Source organism: Dicentrarchus labrax, unplaced genomic scaffold, assembly GCF_905237075.1.
Source record: "Dicentrarchus labrax unplaced genomic scaffold, dlabrax2021, whole genome shotgun sequence".
NCBI lineage: Eukaryota > Metazoa > Chordata > Actinopteri > Moronidae > Dicentrarchus > Dicentrarchus labrax.
Window position 1 is genome coordinate 29785626 of NW_026136721.1, and position 15035 is coordinate 29800660.

At 40.1% G+C, this 15035-nt stretch overlaps 1 protein-coding gene across 5 annotated transcripts in view; it reads left to right on the plus strand.

Moving 5' to 3' along the window:
• The window catches only part of trim2a (tripartite motif containing 2a), a 32477-nt gene extending 17993 nt beyond the window's left edge, over window positions 1–14484 (plus strand). For 3 of the 5 annotated variants that reach the window (XM_051384908.1, XM_051384907.1, XM_051384904.1), the window contains exons 2-12: window positions 3182–3360; window positions 5447–5684; window positions 6487–6638; window positions 6827–7007; window positions 8529–9252; window positions 9793–9896; window positions 10090–10257; window positions 11126–11306; window positions 11733–11803; window positions 12016–12156; window positions 12847–14484. In XM_051384908.1, the coding sequence (XP_051240868.1) occupies window positions 3227–3360; window positions 5447–5684; window positions 6487–6638; window positions 6827–7007; window positions 8529–9252; window positions 9793–9896; window positions 10090–10257; window positions 11126–11306; window positions 11733–11803; window positions 12016–12156; window positions 12847–12999 (2247 nt within the window). In that variant the 5' untranslated portion in view covers window positions 3182–3226 and the 3' untranslated portion in view covers window positions 13000–14484. Of the gene's footprint in view, window positions 1–228; window positions 551–3181; window positions 3361–5446; window positions 5685–6486; window positions 6639–6826; window positions 7008–8528; window positions 9253–9792; window positions 9897–10089; window positions 10258–11125; window positions 11307–11732; window positions 11804–12015; window positions 12157–12846 lie in introns of those variants that run through there. The other 2 variants (XM_051384905.1, XM_051384909.1) reach the window with 2 other exon arrangements.
• Window positions 14485–15035: the final 551 nt, after the last annotated feature.

The following is a 15035-nucleotide window of genomic DNA, read 5'->3' on the forward strand; positions in this document are numbered from 1 at the left end:
TTTTTTCTCCCCCATTTGTTAGCTCACAAGCCGTCAGCCAGTAGTCGCTCACATACTCCTGATGCTGCACATGCTCGCTGCACTGCAGTGAGCCAGCATTTACTTAAAGAGAGAGGGAGGAAGGTAGGAGGGAGATGAATGGATGAGATGGACTGAGCCAAGAATGAAAGTGATGGGAGGAGAGGAAGGGGTGAGGGAGCGAGAGTGAGTGAGTGAGGGAGGGAGGAGAAGAGATGAGGTAAAAACTGAAATACAATCTGGCTAAATCGCCCCTCCTCAACTTCACTCACGTGTGTGTGCACACCCACAAACACACAGAGGAGCTGGCTCGCTCACACACACACACACGCATCCTGTCGTCTCCTGTTTGGCTCGTCGCTGCTACCTGGAGGGGAAGCATCATTTCATGTGAGAGCTGACATGACCTTAAGGCAGGTTTAAAGGGATTTTTAGTGCAAACATTCTACCTGTTTCGCTCACATGGAGCCAGTGTTTCGGTCTGTGTGCTGGAGTGGATGACGCCTGTTGATCGGCCCATAGATGCAGCACTGTAAGTCTTCCTGTCTTATAATGTTTAATAATGTTATGAGCCAAATACTGAACCTTTTTTGGGAATAGCTGGGGATGTTTACCGCTCACATTTGTGTGTGATTATAACTATATTCTCGTGGAGTCACTAACATTTCCCTGTTTCGTGTGTACCCTCCGCTGCGTATTAGATGACTGCTCAATCCAGCAGGAATTATTCCGCTTAGCTGGTGCGGATCTGATTATGTAAGAGTTGCTGCTGCGACCTTGTGCACTGTCAGCACGGGGCTGCTTCTGTTGTCCTGCTGTGGCTGTCTGCAGGATTTAGGAATTTTAGTTTTATAACCAGTGCCATATTTGATGCTCTGTTAATCTGCTTAATCTGCTCCGTGGAGCTGGTAGGTTATTAACATACATTGTGTTTGAGCATGTCTGTGCCATCATACAGTGTTTATATTATCATTCAAACCTCACAGATGCAATTATCTTTCCTTTTTATATACGGATTCACATTTATGAGTTAAGAATATGGCCTCTAGAGCTAGACTAAATTGTGAGCAGTTGTTGAAGTTGTTATGCTGCTGTTACAGTTAACTTGCTGTTTCTGTTTCAACTGCACGACCGGCTTCGTGATGCTGAACTGAGTGGCTCAGCTAACCCCTGACAGTAAACACATTACACACCAGTCATGTAACATGTTGGAAATTGTTGTAATAACCCTCTGACGGCATGACAGCTTCATTATTACAGTAACTGTATCCACCGCTCTCAATTTTCAGGCTTACCAAATCCCCACATTGTACTTACAGGATCTGCTCTCAGAGAAAGGAAAGGGAGGAGGAGACGTGTATAAGAGAGATTAGGAGAAAAAATAGAAAAGAGTAGAAAGAGAGCATGCACTGTAGAAAGAAGTACTGTCCCCAAGGGTTTCCTCTCAGCAGCAGAGGTGGCCTGTTTCTGTGCCTGTCTTGAATGTGAAGAGACAATAAAAGCACTGACACACTTTCTGTGTCTAAGTTGGCTGCCGGATAACGTTACAGAAAGTCAGACACTCAAATAAAGGATGCAGTAAAAGGATGTTTCAAATAAAACTGGAAAGCAAGTTAGATTTCTTCCCAGTTATGAATAATCAGTGTAAATATTGGTGGTATTAAAGTGTCTTATTTTTGTCGGTTCAGTGTTCTGTTTCTCACTGGTAAGTGCTGAACACAGAGTACCTTCCTTTCACTTTATAATAAAATATTTATCACTCATAGTGCCTTTTTTATGACAAATGCGCAGGCGGCAGCTCATATTCAAGCTCCAGTCTGACTGTCTGCTACTGCGCTGGTTCCCAAAATGGGAAACAAAACTGTTTTTAATATGGATCACATCTGGTAGATACCCAATCCACAAAATAAGGCCAGTAAAATACCGACTGGGTGACTTATATCAGGAAATCCCAATAAAAACTATTGAAATCAAACAATCTGAGAAAAATCCATCTTTGTTCAAGGATCAACCTGTTAGGAGTCTTCAAAATTCAAGATGGGCAATTAAATGAGTTACCAGAAACGAACTGACACAGACATTTGGTTGCCCTGGGAGTCTGCCTCTCTGGGGCAGTTGCCTGCTTGGTGATCCAGCCTTGGGTTTGGTTGAATTGCTTGCAACTCCAAGACATAGGCAACCTGTGGAAAGCATGGATGTTTTATAGGGACGGGATACCGGACTCAAAAATGGTGCTCAGTCCCGAAAATAAAAGTGTTCACCTGCATAGACCAAAACAGTTTTCTAGCTTCTGTGTTGAAAGACCCACTCCACATGGAAAGTTTGGGAAATATTATATATTGGGAAAGTTTTACAAATATTAAACCTCCATGGTTTAAAAATTCACAATGGAGTAATAATTGCCCTTCTTTACAGTGTCTTTTTCATAATTGTGGTCTATTGGGGAAAGTCCTTTTTAAAGGAATGAAAATTTTAACATTTCTACATTTCAATGACAATCACGCGAAGTCCATCTGCTGTGTGTGATTTGATTTAAAAGTTCCGGCTACTAAAAATACCTTGTGGTGAGATTACTTTGTCAACTGCTATCTCCGAAGGTCAAGAATGGACTTTCAATCTCAGTATATCAATCAGTAATTAGAGCTAAAGGTTTATAACTGGCATCCACAATACTGCGGCTGTTAGTTGGCACTTTAGCAAACATTTGATGTTGAAGCTGTGACCTCAGTTTGACTTCTCATGCTCTCAGAGGTTGTATCTGTTCCCAGGCTGTTAGGTCAATTGATTCCACAAAAGCAAAAGTAATTACATGTAAATAAGTGTATTTTACTGATGAAAAGGAAAGACATTGAGCAGATGGTTTTTGACCTGCCGATTGTGAGGATGTTTAATGTCACTTTTTCTTATCTTAATACTTCTATGTTCATGGGTTTGAGTTAAAGCCCAAAGCCACAGGCGGTGACTGGTGTGTCTGTTTGTGCATTTGACATTTCCTCTCTCAGTGAGGGGATGGAAGGAAGAAGGCATTTTACTTTAAACTTTGATCTTTACAACCCACAGATTTCCACTCGCCTCCGCGGGTTATCCCTTCGTGTTTGATCATATGTGACGTCTTTTCGCTACGTCCTCACTTGTCTCGTCCTCCCTCTGTTTGACTCCACAGGGTGCAGGGTAAGAGGAAGAGGGACTCGTATGTCAGAGTTTTAGGATGGCCAGTGAAGGCTCCACTATTCCCAGCCCTGTGGTCCGCCAGATTGACAAGCAGTTCTTGATCTGCAGCATATGTCTGGACCGCTACGAAAACCCCAAAGTACTGCCCTGCCTACACACCTTCTGTGAGAGGTGAGTGGAGTTACCATGTTGCTCTAATGTGTTATAATCCCAAAAATTGTGTGTCTAAATGTGCAAATGGAGAGTGGAAAAAGCAAATTCAAATGCATGATTTGTATGTTTTATGCGAGAAAGGGATGCTGCATGGCAGTAAGTGGGAGATGGAAAAATACTACTTTCCAGATATTGTAATCAATCCTGCATGGTGCTGCATCTCTGCTGTTGACTTTGGTGTGTTGGTCCTCTCTACAACTAGCCTTTGTTTCTGACACAAAAGAGAGACTGTGCCTGTCTGTTCCTTTGCTCTGGTTGCTTCTAGCAGTCATTAAGACAATGTAGTTGTTTTCTGTTTTAGTATATTTATTTCTCCCTTACTACATGCGTTTTTTATTCTTTGGATTTAAACAGATCACATTTGTTACGGTTTGTTACATTTTAAAGAAATTTGCATCTTTTTTGTGCCTTTTAATTTATCGCCCAGCTAGCAACTGCCTTACAATTATGTTAAACCATAATTTATGACCGTAAAGGAGATCCTAGAGCACCTAAATTATTGTTTAAAGTGTAATATAACACTAAATCCTCAATGGTAGAAAGGCATTGTTGCACCGACTCCTTTACTCTCTACTGGTGATCAAATTCAACCTGATGCGGATGTAATCTCATCAGTAATGTAATGTTGTCATCGTGTTGCCTTTTTATCGAATAAAAATATAACCAGTATCATGAATAACCTTACAGTGCCCCATAGACACACAGTGTGCTAGTCAGAAACCCTGAGAGGAACCACCAGGTTACTAGTCATTTAGGCGTTTAGGAGGGGTTTAAAATTAGCAAATTTAATGAAATTATCAAAACTTAACATATTTAATGTATTAAGAACATGATAATGGTGAGGTCTAACAGCTTCCTGTCCAAAACTTTAACTGTACATAAGAGGCTTAAATGTTTTAGATGCTGCTTGTGACCAAGACGTTACATAATAACATTTAATAATTTAACAAAAATCTTTATTTAAGATGTTAATAATCAGTTTCGTGGTGGTGTTGCATTTATATTGTGTGTTTCTAATATTTTTTCCAGCTCTTTTTACATACATAATAAACTATGACCTCAAAAGCAGTGGAGAAAAGAAACTAAGTATATTTACTTACTTGTACTTTACTTAAGTATGTCCAATATGCTACTTTATGTATTTACTCCACTACATTTACACAAATGTTGTACTTTCTTACTTACTTTTATATACAAAACATGTGATATACACAGTTATGCTGCTCATTAGACCTTCTCAAAACGTAATCATGTATACAAATGATTATCTTGTGTGCATAATATTAAAATAATATACCATCTTTTGTGACATTGAAGGCCCCATAATTTAGGAAAGGAGCCATTTTACATAATGAGTACTTTTACTTTGTATTCTTTAAGTACATTTTGCTGGTAGCCTAATACTTCTACTTGTAATAGAGTATATTCACACTGCAGTATTGTAACTTTTAAGTCTTTTTTTTCCCCCAACTGCTCATAGGTTACCAGAGTTAAATCAACTCCTTCTCTGACATATAGTGTCAACAGCACGGAAGATTGTATCATCACAGTGATCAGATTTATGGGATTATGGCAGAGCTGTTGTATTTCATTGCACAAGACTTTACAGGTGTAGATAATGAACTGGGAACGAAGTTTATACTGCTACTGTAAATTACCTTTGGGCTATAAATCTTTGAACCACTAGATGGCATCAAAGGCTAAATTTTCACCTGGGTTCATTCAACTGAAAGGTCAAATACCTGATTATGGGCTGGTAGATTATAGTTTTGAATGTTTTTGTTAAATTATTTCTCATTTATAGGCCGCTGTGTAAACATAATAAAATAAAGACTGGCTCTCACATTATTAACTGCACATCTCTCATCAGTCGCTACAGTATAGCTGAATCCTTCATCTTTCCCATGCTTTCTCAGTGCAACACACACACACACACACACACACATACACACCACCTACGCCTTTCTCCAGACTCTCTTTGATACAAGTCTTTTGCAGGATCCTCCCACTCAGAATCAATATTCCCCCTGCTCTCCTCCTCCAGGTGCCTGCAGAATTACATCCCTGCCCACAGCCTCACACTGTCGTGCCCCGTGTGCCGCCAGACCTCGATCCTGCCGGAGAAGGGTGTGGCGGCATTGCAGAATAACTTCTTCATCACCAACCTGATGGACGTGCTGCAGCGGGCACCGGACAGCTGCAGCCAGGAGGCCGCCGCTCTCAACAACATCACCACCGTGGCTACAGGCCAACTCCTCTCCTGCCCCAACCATGGAGGCAACGTAAGAGTCATACACACTGTCAAACTGACAGTGTGTCTGTTGGTTTCAACATGAACTTTAGACCTATAAGCCACCACATCTGACCATCCAGCTGTTTGTCTAATATATAGGTTTATAGGCTTCTAACAAATAAATCTGATAATGACTCGATCATAAACAGATTAGATGTTAAGGTCATTGGTCACTGGTTCAGGTTTTGCTTATTTTTCTAAAGGTTCACTGTCAGCAAACAGTCTACAGTCACACTCTGTGAGGCTGTACTTTCTAACAGCATGCTAACATGCTCACAATCAATGTCAATGCTAACATGCAGATTTTCAGCATGTAAGAAGTTAACCATGTTCATCATCTTTGTGTTAGCATGCTAATAAATGCTAATCAGCACTAAAGACAAAGTGCACCTGAGGCTGATGGGAATGCCATTACGTAAAGTACCAATAAATAAAAATAATAATAACTGACCTGAAGATGGCGCTAGATTCTAAATTAAAGTAGTTAGAATTCATCTTGCGGGGGACATGAATGTGTGTACCAAACTTCATGGCAATCCATCCCACTCTATCCACTGAGTTACTCAACCTGCTGGTGGCGCTACAGGAAAAGTCAGTAGGCTTCATCCTCATGGGGAACATCAAAGTCTGCACAAAACGGATCCATCCAATACTTTTTAAGATATTTTAGTCTGGACCAAAGTGGTGGATTGACCAACATTGTCATTAGCCACGCTGCAATGTGGCTAAAGCATTTTAAACCTCAACCCTATATTTATGCCTAATCTAAAATTTTTTCCCCCGTTGCTTAGGTCATGGAGTTTTACTGTCCGCCTTGTGAGACAGCCATGTGTCAGGAGTGCACAAGTGGAGAACACGGAGAACACCCGACTGTGCCTCTTAAAGACGTAGTGGAACAACACAAGGCCTCATTGCAGGACCAGTTAGATGCTGTCAAGAAGAGGTACAACAGCAGCATTATGTAGACTTCATTATACCGCACTACAGGCTTCACGCATATCACTCCCAAGTATTAGCCATGATAGCACGAATAAAACAAACACAATCCTCCTCTATGTGCTCTCCCTGTCATATGACCGTTGACTCACTATATGAAATATTTATCCTCGTTGCTCCTTCTGTTGCTCCCAGGTTGCCAGAGATCGACTCAGCCCTGCAGACGCTGTCGGAGATCCTGCAGCAGCTGACCAATCAAAAGAGCTCCATTGAGGATGACATCCATACTACCTTTGACGAGTTGCAGAAGACTCTGAATGTCCGCAAGAGCGTTTTACTCATGGAGCTGGAGGTCAACTACGGCCTCAAGCAGAAGGTGAAGTAACATGGTCTGAAACAAAGTAGTAGTTTCAGTGTTATTATTGTGACCTCAACCAGGTAGGACCAATGTCTAACATGCCAGCCATAAGAGTTTGAGTTTTTTAATCTGCATAAAGCGCTTTGCAGTCTTTATCTACCTCTTCAAGGGGTTATATTAACTGAAGCTCTGATTTGTTCTGATAAAGAGCTTTAGGAGTATATAGTAAAAGGACAGAAAGAACAATTAAAATGAACACAACATTGACCTAATTACAATCTATTTTTGGAAGGCATTTAACGTATCACAGGCTACTCATCAGGCTGTTTTTGCTGATCTATGTGTCAGGGGCTCAGCTGGTCTGATAGGTGATTAACAGGCAGAAAGAGGGGGGGCCAGGGAGCTGGTGCACCACCCCAATCCAGACAACCAATCACCCAACCTGGTTAAGAGCCTGCTGCCTCCCCCTCAGGGAGCTCCATCACATGGGTTGTTAATGATTTACAATTCACTGGCTGGTGTGCAGTAAAAACACTGGGAGCCAAGGGGAACGTCAGATACTTTGAGCTGTGTTGTTGCTTGAAGCTAGATGGAGCCAGTATGCACACTTGGGTAAATCTGGGTGTGTCATGTGCGGTGAGGGAACACAGTGCAGCTTTGCTCGTCATGCTGCAAACACCGCAGCCGCTTACTCCGCAGTTTGATCTCCGTTCTTCCAGTATGTACGGACAGTATCTTAGTTTTCAGAGCTTCAGAATGTGAGATAGTAGAAGGTGTTTGGAGGAAACATTTGACTTCAGCCTGAGATAAATGGCTTAATGGCCTCTCTTGTTGGAGAAGAGGAGGAGTGTGATGATCAGATGGGGGTGAGTCTGTCTTGGTTCTTTCATCAGGGTTCAGTGATGTCCCAGTAATCGTAAAAGTACACTGGCTACACTTGAAGTAAAGCATGCTGAGAGATATCATGATCTAAATGTGACTTGAGTTAACTTATTATTAGCTAACACTTTGTAATCTTAAAACTTTAAACTGGACAGAAACAAAATAAAACTCACCAAAACCTTCTTTGTTAGTTTTTCCACTGTTCCAACAATCAACACTGCTGGTTTGGTTGAAATAAACCTTTCACCGCTTTACATATTAGGAATCACAACAATATTTGGCAACATGCAAATGCAATGAGCTAAGATCCCATTTCCCTAATGGTGGGAAGTCATGGTTGATGCTGTATTTTTCCACCAATGTAGATCTTTCACTTGCTCTGCTACACAACAGCTGGAAGGAAAAAGAAAGAAAAAATATTTGCTACTCACAATAGTGTTTTTCTTGTAAAATGCTGCATAATTTGACTTCTATAGCCTCTATAAATCTATTCAAATGCATAACTATAAGAAAGAAAGTAATTCTAAGATTCACCTGCTCCTAGCTTGTAGATATGTGCCAACTGTGATGGGTTATGCTAGAAGACACTTTTTATAGGGGGTCCCAATCTTAGAACCTCAAAGTAACCCTGCTGCCCCCTGGTGTCTCTATGTGTAGGTGCTCCAAGCCCAGCTGGACACCCTGCTACAGGGCCAGGAGGGCATCAACAGCAGCTGTAACTTCACAGAGCAGGCCCTGAGCCACGGCACCGAGGCCGAGGTGCTGCTGGTAAAGAAACAGATGAGCGAGCGTCTCATTGAGCTCGCCAGCCAGGAGCTTCCTCTGCAGCCCGGAGAGAACGACCAGCTGGACTTCCTCGTGGAGACAGACGGACTAAAGAAGTCCATCCACAACCTGGGCACTATTGTGACTACTAACGCGGTGGCCTCTGAGACTGTGGCTACAGGTGAGGGGCTACGGCATTGTGTGGTGGGTGTGCCCACTTCTATCACCATAACCACTAAGGACAAAGACAGAGAGCTGTGCAAAATGGGTAACGCAGTCATCAAGGCTGAACTCTCCTCACCTGATGGCAGCAAAGGTGTAGGAGAGATACTGGACAACAAGAATGGCACCTATGAGTACCTGTTCACAGCTCCTAAAGAGGGGACTTTTAATTTATCGTTGCGTTTATATGACCAACACATCAAAGGAAGCCCCTTTAAGATAAAGGCCACCAAGTCTATAGATGTGTCGCCAACTTCAGACGGCATGAAGAAGAGGCTGAAGTCTCCAGGCAGCGGTCACATCAAGCAGAAGGCCATCAAGAGGCCGGCCAGCATGTACAGCACAGGGAGGAGGAAAGAGAACCCCATCGAGGACGACCTCATCTTCAGAATCGGTAAGTGCAATGTTAGGTCAGATAAATATAATCTATTCTCTGATTAAAAACTAAATGTTGCCAACTACAAGTTTTTTTTTTTTTTTTTTTTTTAAACCAAAGTTCATGTGCAGCTGCTTATGTTTAGATGGCCTTTAACAATGTAGCCTCTTTATTCAAATTAAAAGAGGTTTGTAAAAAAACCTTTTCTTAAAATGAGGTTCTGAAAAAGGTCTAATTCTGGTGTCAATACCAGGTGTTGTACTGGTACTAGTATAGATGCATTTAAACAATTCACACCCTCAGCGTGTATACCAGCATCTTGTTAATTTATTAGACGTAGTTAATGTCCAGTGTGCTCAAAACATCTACTTCTATGTTTAAATCTTTTTTTTCATGACCTCCAACATGTTTTGCAAAACTATTTATATTATTAAATAATTATTTTTAATACCTTTTGGTGATAGATATGTAATATCATATTTGATGACGAGTTCTAAACCAACTAGTCACATCATCAGTCTGCTAATATGTATCTGGCTATACTTTAATGTTTTCCAGGCACAAAAGGAAGAAACAAAGGGGAGTTCACCAATCTGCAGGGAGTGGCTGCCTCCTCTTTGGGAAAGGTGCTGATAGCAGACAGCAACAACCAGTGTGTCCAGGTAAAAATAACTTCCAGTGTTGTCAACCCACAGAAATAGCCGATGTTAAGGGGTGTATTAAGAGGTCATGAGTGGAGCACTGTAACTTATCACTGTTCAGTTACCTTGAACAATGCTGCCTCTGCACTTTGCCATCTCCTCTGAACTCTGCAGTATGTATTTTAAATTTTTTTTTATGTGTTTTGTGCTGCAGATATTCTCAAATGATGGTCAGTTCAAAAGCCGTTTCGGTGTCCGGGGCAGGACTCCGGGTCAGCTGCAGCGGCCAACGGGTGTGGCCGTCCACCCGAACGGTGACATCATCATTGCCGACTATGACAACAAATGGGTCAGCATCTTTTCAAGTGAAGGCAAGTTTAAGGTAAGTCAAGCTTAATCTTTACTTATCTTTATTCTATACTTGGACTGTCTGTCATAAAGTAATAATAAAACCATGATGTAATTTCCACTGATAACAATAATAGCAGATATATTACCATGTACTAACCATAAACACTGGCATTAAATGGTATATGGTCCTCAGTACCACCGCTGTATTTTTAAAATGACCCATGTAATTATGGACTCTTAAGTGTGACTATTTTAGCGATTCAAACAGCGAAACAGGTGCACTGTTTGCCCTTCCCTTGGCCGTTTACACTTTTAACACCTCATTTGCACATTTCTGATGTGTTAAGAGATTCACACATGTAGGTTTTCCACTTCCCTTTTCAACATCTGTTTCAGTGTTAAAGTACTGATGCCGACTCAGTGCACAGTTTAAAGTGGAAATAAATTGCTTTAGCCTTGTGCTTTAGTTAGTTAGACAGTTGGATAGAAGTTGTCCTGATTCCTTACACGCAGTTGCAGTAGAATTGCAATGACAAAATTTAAGATACACTCATGTTCATTTAGAGCAGCCTGCAGCTCATTCACTGAATACAGGCCTTCTCTCAAACACTGTTGAAAAGCTATTCACCAAACTATTTATGTCTGTAGTGTGAGTGTGCGTATTCATGGGATGTTTCAATTTGCACTCTTTAACTGTGAGTCACATATAAGACAAGACAGAACATTTTAAAGGGAAGTTGTCCTTTGGGGATTGTATAAATGTCATTTAACACATACATGGAATATTACACAATACACAAAATATAATTTACTCTGCTAATGCTACTGTTTGTCCAAGTTTGTACACATGTACTGTAGTATATGATGAACAACAGATTTACAACCGTTGACTTCTCCAGAACAAGATCGGCTCCGGGAAGCTGATGGGCCCTAAAGGCGTGTCCGTGGACAGAAACGGCCACATCATCGTGGTCGACAATAAGTCCTGCTGCGTCTTCATCTTTCAGCTCAATGGCAAGCTGGTCACCAAGTTCGGTAACCGTGGCAACGGTGACAGGCAGTTTGCAGGTACACTCAATGGTAATATGTGCACTGCCCCCCTACAGTCTCTCTCCCACCGGCTCACACCTGCATGTGGAATGAAGACGTATGCCAAACCAGGAACCATAAAGATCCCATTATCCTTTGACTTCTAAAAGGGTTTTTTCAAAATAATAATATTTTATCATATCAGTTTAAAACATATGATATGACAAAATATATATTTTCTTTTATGTGCATTATTAACGTCCTAAAACAGCATGCTTTTGTTCTGGTATGAATATTTTATTACAATCTTTGTTTTGTTTTTTGTCATTAAATACATTTGTCTACTTATTAACTTGCATGTCCTCTAAAAACACCTGCCATGAAGTTGTTTTTTTTAAACTGAACTACTTCTGTCTGATTATGACAAACAACTCATATCTGAAACCTTGTTGTTGCTTTTTTTGTTTATGTATTTAGGCCCTCACTTTGCTGCTGTCAACAACAACAATGAAATCATAGTGACAGATTTCCACAACCACTCAGTCAAGGTAAGTGCAGTATCGGCAGTAATGGAAGCGTATTGTAGGTATACAAAGTCTAGAGCTAAAATAGATAATGATCAGTCCAGATGTTGGTACTAAAAATGGTAGCTTGCATGATAGACTTTTTTACTGTGTTGGCATACATTGCTCACTGTTTGCTTTTATTCATTTTATATTATTATCTCCATGCTATTATCCTCTTGGAAACCAAAATATAGGTGTTCAACACAGAGGGAGAATTCTTGCTGAAGTTTGGCTCTAACGGCGAAGGCAACGGCCAGTTCAACGCCCCCACAGGAGTGGCAGTGGATGTCAATGGAAACATCATAGTGGCAGACTGGGGCAACAGTAGGATACAGGTCAGTACAAGTTTTATCTCCTGCTGCATTCACAGTTTCTGTTTATGTCTTTTATGGCTAATTTCTACACCTTGCAGACCAAATGTCTTTTAATTGGAATTTTAATACTATGCCATCATCTAACACGTTTAAAAATGACATTTGTACATCGCTTTGGACCAAAGAATCTGAAGAATATATAAATGTAAATATCATGTTACATCAGTCATATTTACAGCTTCTTCATATAAAAAGAAAGATTTCTCTCTCTTCTTCAGTTCACATACTTCTAAATAATAAGAAAATTAAAAAAAAGGTCCCATTTTTAAACTACCACTTAAGTCATTGTGAATCATCTTTTATTTATAAAATCATTCTGACTTTTTTTTTTATTTTAACCTATATTACATAATGGAAATATTAAATTTTTTCTTCTTCCAAATCTGTGTACTTGTTTCAATTTGAAGTGTCAAAAATACCAACTCCAAACTGATCCCAAAAATACATTTTTCAACAGATAATGCCAAATAAACTAATGCAACTTTTAGTAATTATTATATTCAATTTTACAATAAGTGTGTAGTGTTGTTTCGTGTTTCAGTATTTCTAATTGACTTGGTTTTGCCAATACCACCCCAATACTTTACTCTCTCTCTCTCTCTCTCTCTCTCTCTCTCTCTCTCTCTCTCTCTCTCTCTCTCTCTCTCTCAGGTGTTTGATGGCAGCGGTTCGTTCCTGTCCTACATCAACACATCTGCAGACCCGCTGTATGGCCCACAGGGACTGGCTCTCACCTCTGACGGACATGTTGTGGTTGCAGATTCCGGCAACCACTGCTTCAAAATCTACCGCTACCTGCAGTAGTAGCAGCTCTTCTCTCTCAGCGCACAAACTGTACAGTGTATATATATATATATACTCACATGCACTCATTAGTATGGAGTGACTGCACTTCATCCGCTCACCTATTCATCCTTCGTGCTATCGTCGTGCCATCTGTTTGACTGTTCTCCACCCGTGTGTCTGTGGCATCACTTCTGACATTGAAGAAACAACAGACGTGAATATTTGTGGTTTGAATGAAGTGTGAGGATATATGATATTCACAGACGGCTGCTGCTGATTGGTTCTTTGAGGAGTCACACATAACCTTGTTAACGTTCCATCTTAACTATGCTGATTTCAAAAATAAAACTTTAGTATTGTATATATGTTAGACCTTTTGATTGGTTGTGATATGGCAGGAAAACTGGAAAATAATGCCATTGCACTTGTTCTTAAAAATACTGGTTGGACACTGTGTTAAGTGAAGCTGTACCTTAGTCACCTGAAACATAATGGGTATTCTATTTATAGTTCCAGTCACTGCAACTTCCTGTTAAATGCTCTTAGGAGTCTTCACATTTTGCCTGTTCACTATAAAAGAAAAATCTTCCACCTACTGTAGGTAGCAGGGTATTTTAGAGCATGATTAAGCATCTCTGTGCATGCTGTTTTTACTGAGAACCACCAGAAAAGCTACTGTGCACTATATAGAAATCTATTTCAGGCTGATACTTAACTACATCAACAGAACTTTAAACTGAAGCACTATTTCACTAATACTTCTACCTGTATGTGAAAATGACTAGTTAATGTTATATGTCAACACACACACACGTGGTTATTGAAGTATGCTGATAACTTCATTTAATTGGTTTTACAGAAAACAGAGTGTTTGTGTGTGCAAGGTGAGTGTGATTACGTGAGTGTGTTGTGATCAATTAAGGTACCAAACAAAAGCCACTTGATATGTCGACTTACAATCTGCCGTGTGTTCGTGCACGCATGTGTGTTGTGTCTGAAGCCTCTTGACATTCTGACTTACAATCTGCTGTGATTACGTGCAAACCTCTTTGTTGCAGAATTGGAGTAAATATGAAAATGCCGAAAATAAACTCGGTAGGGTGCATCAGCCCTCGCTGAAGGGGTTCGTTCATCAACGACAGCATCAGACACACCTGCAGAACTGTGATCACCTTCACTCCTTTCCATGTGCTCTTATGTCTTTCAAAAAATAGAACTGGTAGAGCTACTAACAAGTTGTATTTTATTTAGTAAAAACAATTTGCCTATCCTCTGAAAAAGATGAAAAATGTAGTTCAACAGTTGAGGGGTATGTTGTAAAAATGCACTGTGCTCCTATTAGAAAGCCTTAGTCGAAATCTGTTTGTCTTCAAGCACAGTTTTCATTAACTTGTCCTGAATTTGGTCATCCATTTTCTACACAATCCTGTTAAATTATTTGTTTTCCATTGTCTTGTTTATATTTGTAATGCCAAATGGAATTAAAGTGCCCATAGTAAAGAATATTGTTTGATGTTGTGTTGCTGTACTGTATCTTATTAACTCCATAGCTGCTGAAAACACTGTGGTATGATGATATTAAGTTGTTTTATTAGATTAGCATAGCATCTATTAGTTTGCAGACTGACACAAAGCATGTTAGCACTTTGAACTTTGCGTTAATAATTCTAAAAACATGTTTAGGATCACACATATAGCATTTCTCCCTGCAGTGATGATTAATCAGGTTTTTCAATATAATTGGAGATCAAAAAACCTGAAAGATAATAAACATGCATATTTCAAAGCGCTACAAATGGTAGATATGTTTTGTTACATGCTCATATTTTGTATATATTAGGAAATCTTTACACAGAAATGCAATAAATCCCTCATACAGTGTTTACTGCCACTTGCACGTTATTCTATTACTAAAAATCTGTCAGTCTGCACAGCAAACTTTAACTGATGTCCTATTTATTTTAATGTCTCCCCCAAATGTAACAGGAAATTAATACCTGCAGCCCCATTTGAACAATGTATGTAATAAGACAGCAGGGGGCGTCAGACAACTA